Source organism: Liolophura sinensis, chromosome 10 (genome assembly GCF_032854445.1).
Source record: "Liolophura sinensis isolate JHLJ2023 chromosome 10, CUHK_Ljap_v2, whole genome shotgun sequence".
Lineage (NCBI taxonomy): Eukaryota > Metazoa > Mollusca > Polyplacophora > Chitonida > Chitonidae > Liolophura > Liolophura sinensis.
In genome coordinates this window covers 8,863,455-8,871,767 of record NC_088304.1, presented here as the reverse complement: position 1 = coordinate 8,871,767, position 8,313 = coordinate 8,863,455, and the positions used below count along the sequence as shown (strand labels likewise).

General features: G+C 40.3%; 1 protein-coding gene across 1 annotated transcript; it reads left to right on the top strand.

The window, feature by feature from the left end:
* The first annotated feature begins 1,953 nt into the window (after positions 1 to 1,953).
* Positions 1,954 to 7,284, top strand: LOC135477246 (uncharacterized). Its single transcript, XM_064757427.1, has 6 exons — positions 1,954 to 2,009; positions 2,463 to 2,539; positions 2,989 to 3,231; positions 3,777 to 3,806; positions 5,190 to 5,429; positions 6,996 to 7,284. The coding sequence occupies exons 2-6, from the start codon at positions 2,470 to 2,472 to the stop codon at positions 7,091 to 7,093; spliced, it is 681 nt and encodes a 226-aa protein (XP_064613497.1). The 5' UTR covers positions 1,954 to 2,009; positions 2,463 to 2,469; the 3' UTR covers positions 7,094 to 7,284.
* Positions 7,285 to 8,313: the final 1,029 nt, after the last annotated feature.

The window sequence follows — 8,313 nt, the reverse complement described above, 5'->3', positions numbered from 1 at the left end:
AGAAGTGAGGTCATTTTGGAACAAGCACCGTTGTACAGTTGCAAAAAATTCAGGCGTCAACTGTATGTGGATACTTAAAAACACTTAACTTCTCACATAAGAACTGGACGCTCTAATACACATACCATATCGGGACATATCTCTTTGAGGTTTCTCCACTCTCTGTATTACGATTCCTCACGGGGATTTAATAGATAGAAATTCATCACTAATTGTTTCAGTGTTTTTTTTTTACACAATGTCATTTTTATAATAAATTCAGTGCCTGTCCTCTAATTTTAATATAAGTGTTTGACCCCGTGCCCAAGAAAATTCCACGTACAGGACAGATCAGGTTTGGGGATAAAGGAAATCACCACTCTGTCTTAAAAACGTTCTGACAATAGGCCGCAGCTGATCCAGTGAGAGATGAATGGGGTTGAATATAAATTTCAGGTCAATACTAAGACAAAAGCTATAGCTAGGGCTCAGAAAGATTCCTTTATTTACTTGATATTTATTTGCCACCGTGAAATCTTTTCACTTGTCGAATGGCAGTCTTTTTCAGTGCTAGAGGAAACCAGATAACCCGGAGTGAGCAACCAACCTTTGGTAAGTTACTGGGGAACTTTTCCATGTGTGACATATGTAGTTGAAAGCACATACATACATAGTCTACAACAGACTATCTAATACCACTAATCGTTGATAGTCACCAATGGCCCAAGGACAATGGAAGTAAAGGAACCGTGAACATGCCCTGTTTAAACATAAGGAATGAACCCAAATCACAAGTGACCTGGCGGCTGGAAATCACGAATACATAAATAATTCACAAAATAACATTGCTAAATTTCCATATGTAAAATATGTTGTAAGTCTTTTATTATTCCATTCAAAAATCGGTTCATATTAACATTTTTTCGGACTGAGATGTTAGTTGACACGCAATAATCCACACTTATCTAAAGGGTACACTTACGCTGGCAAGCAAATCACAGGTCTTGTTCCCTAATATAAAGGGGCACATTTCTGTAGTCCTTGGTAGATGCATTTCCAACACCGTGACAAACCGCCACAGCAACTGCGTCAGGTTTTGGAATGGAACCCACCCCGACGTTGGTTTTGAGACATCTATGGCCACAACTGTTTGCCCAGCCTAACGTGAGGGTAATCTCGGACTATAGATAAGCGTGCCTTATATATATATATATATATATATATATATATATATATATATATATATATATATATATATATATATATATATATATATATATACACACAAATACATGTGAGTGGATACTTTTTAGTGCACAACGCTCTCTTCGCAATAAATGTTACTTTGGCGGTCAACGCTGTGACACGGCCTAAAACATGGAGACACACATGTTTTCTTATCTTTTCGTCTGTTAATTTATGGTAAGCACAACGTCTTGCGGTTAATTCCTAGGCCGTTTGGCACGAGATTTCTTTGCGATATTCAAAACGACCCACTGAACTGACGCCCTCGACAGGTAATTGCATCAGTTTTTTAAATGAAGCATTGGGGACATCTTTGTCCAAATAAAACTTTTTCCAAGCCTAACGCAAGAGCAATCTGCAGCTAAGGCACATTAGGCTTTTCACCATTGTTTCGACGCATAGATTTATTTATGTATCAATGTTTCGAAAGGACAGAAGTGACATTTGATTTCCTGACGAACAAACAAAAATTCGATACCTTTGACGCAGTTATAATCTCTAAGTGCCTTTTAACAGAGATTATTGGATAAGCATGTTTGATCTCTGCACCTGGCGTCAGTGTACAAGAGTATGTTTTCCGCCGTATTTGAGCGGAAGTCATTTCCATGTTGAAGCGTGAAAACCCATTATGGCCGATTCCGTTATCTTAAAAGCAGTCTAAGGAAAAAAATTTTCGACTTATGTTTTCTTTTGCTCGAGAGTATCCATTTTTCTTCAAAGAATTATAAATATCTGGGTATAGTGGAATCTCGGCAGTTCTCCTGTGGCATCGTCTTGAGGCAAAGGTAAGTAATTGCGCTGTGCATGGAGACACTTAGAAGCGCTTGTTCTTGAATATACAGCCAGCTGCATGCTGGGAACATCACGCGCATGCGTTCCTATCGGCATGTGGTATGCATATCTCCTGCCACAGGATATTTTGGGCCTGTTGTCTGAAAGTCACTTGTATTATTTACTTATTTGATTTCCGTTTCGCGCCGTATTCAAGAATATTTCACTTATACGACGGCGGGCAGCATTATGGTGGGTGGAAACCGGGCAGAACCCGGGGACGACCCACGACCATTCGCAGATTGCTGGCACTTGTATTAGACATCGTTCTTTTTCGTCAAAACATTGCAGATGTAGGCCTAATCCAAGTTGATATATGTAGAGGCAAACGCATATTTCATTTTATCCTTGCAAACAAAATTGTAGTAATTTTTTTCAACAAAAAGAAATGTATTTGGAATTTTTAGGTTTAAAATGGTATCGCAAGGTATACACGTCCTGGCAGCAGTATTGTGTCTCACTGCTGTGCTCACTGGAGGTCAAGGTAATTATTATTCCGCCATATTGTTAGTGAAGGTAATTTTGCCTCAATAGTTTGACAAATTTGACAAGAAATTAACTCTGGCAGTCAGGCACATTTGATGATTCAAATGTGATAAAGGGAGTGGGAAGGCATCACCTTTGTTTTGTAAATCGTTCTTGAATAAAAACTAGTACCGGTGATTCATAAGATCGACTAATCAGTCAGTCTGTCAGTCCATCAAGAAACCAGTCAGTCAGTTAGTCAGTTTGCCAGTTAGTCAGTTAGTCATCTGGCCAGTCACTCAGTTAGTCAGTTGGTCATTCAGTCAATTAGTCAGTTAACCAGCCAGTCAGTTAGTCAGTTGGCCAGCCAGTCAGTTAGTCAGTTGGCCAGCCAGTCAGTTAGTCAGTTGGCCAGCAGTCAGTTAATCAGAGAATGATTGAATAAATCACCACAATCTTTGTCCATAGCTCAGTGTCAGACGGGTGAAACACCAGTAGTGACTATCTTCACGTGTAACACTACTGGCGGTGGTATTGTGATACAATGCGTGGGAGAAGGAACTAACGTAGTCCCCGAAAATGTTGTCAGCGTTGAGCCTCTCTCCGCTTCCATTAACGGTGACGTCTGTTTCTACGGCATCACTACTTTTGCCCTGGCGTTTTCTGACCTCGAGAGCACGTGCAGAGTGAAAGTGACAAGCTGTAAGCCAGGTAAGAACATTTTACATACACTTGGCTTTTGCGTTTAAACATGGGTGAGTTAATTTGTTGTTTTTTTGATCGGTCTTCAACGCTCAACGCTTCAATGCTCAGGAATATTTCTCTTTAATGACGAGCTGTCTTCGCTGGGTATCTGACACACATCCTTATTTAAAACTTTTCCACCTGTTCCATGTGAAAGACTAACAAAATAGCCTTTTCAGCCTGAACATTGGGAAATCACAACATAAATAATAGAGAAACTCAATGCGACCATGTAAACTATACGATTATCTACCAATGTTCTATTTGCGTCACCCGGGAGCCTCTCACCAATGCGGTCGCTGTGAGTTCAAGTCCAGCTCATGCTGGCTTCCTCTCCGGCTGTAAGTGGGAAGGTCTGTCAGCAACCTGCGGATGGTCACGGGTTTCCCCCAGGCTGTGCCCGGTTTTTCTCCCACCATAATGCTGGCCGCCGTGGTATAAGTGAAATATTCTTGAGTACAACGTAAAACACCAATCAAATAAATAAATAAATCTATTTGTGTCTTTTTCAGACCAAGGAACTGGTGGGGCCGGAGGCGGAGGTGAATATGTTAGTAGCGGTAATAGATATGATAGATATATAGAGATAGTTGCGACACTAACACCGGTAATGGAAGTAGTGATAATGATAACAGGTAGTTGTAACAGCCATGGCAAGGTTAATGTGGCATTAGACACATATTTGCTCGCAATTGGTTATAACTGGGTATAGCACAAAGTCAACGTCAAAGGTTTATTCTAGAACTTTATTCTGTGGTTCCTTAAAGACAAATTTTATGAATATGGATAACGCGGAGTACATGAGTGTAAATAAACGAAGTGAAAGGCAAAATAGATTTGGCGACTTGGCTGCTGGCCTCAAAACCCGGCGGCATCTACTTCACGGCGGCGGCGTTACGGTCGTCTGATCACCCTCTCAACAGTGACGTATCGCGTCACTGTATACAAGTTGCGGCAACTATCCAAGTAGTTAATTAAGGCAACTTCTGTCCTATGACGACGACTTTCGACTTACGTAGCCTACCTTTATTGTACGGTTATCGTTCAGTCACTGTGTGACGGCTTCTGCCATGTGTTCCCTCACAAGCTGAGCGACCTGCTAATATAGATTTCTGGCCAATAGCCAACCAATAAGAGCACACAACATTTTCGAGGACAAATTTGAATGCCCGTAAAACTATCGATACAACAACGACACGTGTAGCCTAGTTTATTCTGTTCGGCGCGTCCGTGACAATAGTAAAAAAAACAGCAAAAAAAAAAAAATGAAAACTGAGCACTGAATGATAGTTCATCGTTAGCGATCTTTACGTTAGTGAGAAAATTTAACATTTTTCTTTCACAAGTTCAAAGTTTACACAATTTACAGAATATAGTACAAATAACATTACTCATAATTCTTTTTAAAGTAACACTGATCACTATGCTCCAAAGAGCTTGACGCTAACAGACAAGGTCGCAGATCGCAATCACTTTTCTCTAGGGTGTAGCTTTTATCACTTACAATGCACGGAAATAACTCGTAGATCCGACATACACTTACTGTCTACTTTCGTTACAGTTGATCGTACAGTGATGGTAGGCTACTTTAACTAGCGATAATACAAACAGTAGCGATGTAGCATTGACGATAGCGATAGTAGTGATAGTAGCGATAGTGGTTATCGTAGCGACTGGAGCGATAGTAGTGACAATAAGGCTAATGTCGAAAATGTAGCGATGGCAGTGATAGTAGCGACAGTGGCCAGAGCAGTAATATTAGTTAGAGTAGCGACAGTGGCCAAAAAACAGGCGTACAGTAGGGCCCTACTGCTACAGTAGCGAATAAGGATATATATTCAGGCAAACCCTGTATTCCTTGCGATGCATGTTATCTTTCTCGACCATTAAATTCATATACGTTAGTTTGCTCTCTTTTTCATCAGTAGGTCCATGTCAAGCTGACGAGACAGAATTGGTGACGAATGCCACGTGTGTCCGTATTATTGAAGACGAAAGGTCTTGTCTGGGAGATGGAGGCTCCGAGCTCCCCGGGACTGTCCGAAGTTTTCAGCCTGTCGTCATTGATGGTGAAGCGTGTTTCTATCGCATTTTATCCCCTACTCAACTACTAGCCTTTTCTGATGGCGAAACATGCACGGTAAAGGTGACAAGCTGTATCGCAGGTAAAATTATTTGTCATTCCGTTATGTCGCTTTTTCTTTTGTGCTTCAGACATGGCGTTTTGTGTTTGTTATTTATTTATGTGATAGCCATCCAACTCCATACTCCATACTAAATCACAGTCCTTGGTGGTGGTGGTGGTGTGTGTGTGTGGGGGGGGGGGGGGGGAGAATTCACAAAACTTCCGTACCCGTTTAAGATCTGTTGGTTGATTAAGGCTTAATTAGCTGACTACCCTTAGCAGGCTACGAAAAAAAACAAACACACACAAAAAACAATGACTAGACTAGGCCATTTCACAAAAGTAAAGCTTATCCGGCTTACCATAGCCGACCACGTGGCCGCTCTGTGTCTGATTGGTAGAATCAATAATAAAAATTGTTAAATGGAATTCAAAATGTAAATAAATTAAACTTCTATGTATTAATAACTCATAAAGATGACGTCATTCGTTTTTGTGTTTTTTTAACAAAGTTTGCAAACGGAGAGATATAATCCTCACAAAAGATAGAGGAAGCGAAAAGAAAAACAAAACTGGGATTGATAACACTCTTAAAGCCATATTTCTTTCCACCTATAGCTGTCTTTGAAGGATTTTAAAATAACTCTCAAACTCTAAGACAACAAACTTTAGCAGATAGTCAAATATTTTCTTTTTTGAAACTGAGTTAGCCGTCTTAGCTTAGCCTTCAGACATGTGAAATGGTTCCAGGATAACTAGGAAACCGTGTGACTTAGGCCGCTGTCAAAGCGGACCCGCTTGAAAAACCCAAGGATGTCGTAACTAGGGGCTATGGTGAAATTTTGTTACGAAATTATATTAAACTAGAAACTTGTCTATCGTATATCAGTAATATCAACATGTAACAGTCTTCAAACATTGGGGTTGACATCTTAATGGAGCCAAGGTTGGATAAGGCTAGCTTGATTTGTCCACCCTTGTATGAAATGCAAATATGATTGAAAGTAAACCCATGGAATACGTAACTACTAACACAATATGCATAAAATAATGACGGGAATAAAGCTCCCGCCATTGCTCGTGACGAGCTCGACGAGCTTACTTCATCAAAGATATATTTATTTGACAGGGTAGAGAACATGATATAATATATTAGGCAGAGATTTATACTTTTTTTTGGGGGGGGGGGGGACTCCTCCCCCCCCCCTCATGCAACCTTCTGCTCATGTAGGCTTCCTTCCCGACCGTATGTGTTAAGGTCTGTCCCACTATAATGCTGGACGCCGCCGTATAAGTGAAATGTTCTTGAATACGGCTCAAAATACTAATCCAATAAATAAATAAATATATCGCGATGAGTAATTTCTTTGTTACAGAAACGATTCAAGATCATGAGAAAACGAAGGCAATTGTTGCACTCGCTGATTTTCATAGGATTATAGTTTATCACTTTTAATATGTATAGATGCGCCTTGCAACTTATTGTTGTGTGAATCCTGTGGCAAACATACACCCATGTACTGGAGTCAGGCTCCATTTGTCTCTCAAGATGTTAAATTTACATAAACTAGTTATTTATTGATGTTCAAATTTCTGTACTTTTCAGTTCCAGGGAAATGTGGAAGCATTGACAGCCATGATGATGATAGCGACAGTGATGATGAGGATGATGACGACGATGACGATGACAGTAACGAATCCTGATAATTTTTCGGTCATAAATCATGCCCGATTCCTTGTTATTTTACCCCTACGTTTATCTATGTTTTCGATGTGTATTACCGGTACACATTTGTACTCTCTATAACTTACATGTATACTATGCACTTGGCACGCTTCCAAAACTTCTTTTCTTTCAGTCTACTGGCAAGCACATTCAATATGACGTTTGATCACTCTTTGATCACTTGTAGGTTTTGTCATTTTCCGACTGGGTGGTTTTCTAACGGTTGTGTTGATATATTTATCTTACTAACGTATAATTTGTTTGGAATTCATAGCTGACACTCGACATGCATGCATGCATGTACTGGGCTATATGATCTATTAGCAAATGAATACGTTATGGTGTTTGTTTTCACCAACCAACGAGGTCGCGGGTTCGAACCCAACCCTTGCTGTGTCGGCCGAAGTTTAGTCATGATGTGTTCTGGGTTTCTGAGAGAAGAACGGTGCTTTTCTCCGGACACCCCGGTTTCCTCAGTGAAGTCGTATCAATTAAAATTCTTCATTACGATTATACCAGTCAAATAAATTAATTAATAACTGAAAATATCCGTAAAGGGCAAGGTTATGGCATGCCAGGACGAACAGCTCAAGAACTGGTGTCTGAAGTCTATGCTTTACTTCGTAGGGTGTCATGTCTGGTTTCATTTAGTGTGTCTTCCACGTGATGCTTCATTGATCCAGCACTTCAAAAGATGGCGACACACGCACCAGTCTGCGTACAATAAAAACACACACTATGTTGTATGAACAACGTAGTGCTGAAAATCAATATCATATACGAGACAAACAATTAATCATAATGACAATATTTATTTATGTATTTGTATGGTGTTTTCTTGTCTCAAGAATATTTCACTTATACAAGTGGGCCTGTATTATGGTGAGAGGAAGACACAAGGCATACCCCCACCAAGTCACATTATACTGACACCGGGCCAACCATTTCTGTTTCCTTGTTCAATGCTGAGCGCCAAGCGAGGCAGTAAGAAGTGCCATTTTTAAAGTCTTTGGTATGACCTCACCCGGGTTTCATCCTGGGTCTCCCGACTTCAAGGGAGACGCCCTAACCATTAGGCTGCCGTAGCGGTCGCAATTTATTAGAAGTCACTGGACTGGAATTGCTCAAAAACTCAGCAATCAAAATTCCGAATTTCGTCAGTTGCAGATTGACATTTCGGTCTTTTACTCGAATTCCA

Excerpts from the sequence above, each read along its gene's own strand:
- LOC135477246 (XM_064757427.1), top strand. The coding sequence starts at position 2,470 with ATGGTATCGCAAGGTATACACGTCCTGGCAGCAGTATTGTGTCTCACT. Across the intron at positions 3,232-3,776 it reads AGTGACAAGCTGTAAGCCAG|ACCAAGGAACTGGTGGGGCC; the intron begins GTAAGAACATTT and ends TGTCTTTTTCAG. Across the intron at positions 3,807-5,189 it reads TGGTGGGGCCGGAGGCGGAG|TAGGTCCATGTCAAGCTGAC; the intron begins GTGAATATGTTA and ends CTTTTTCATCAG.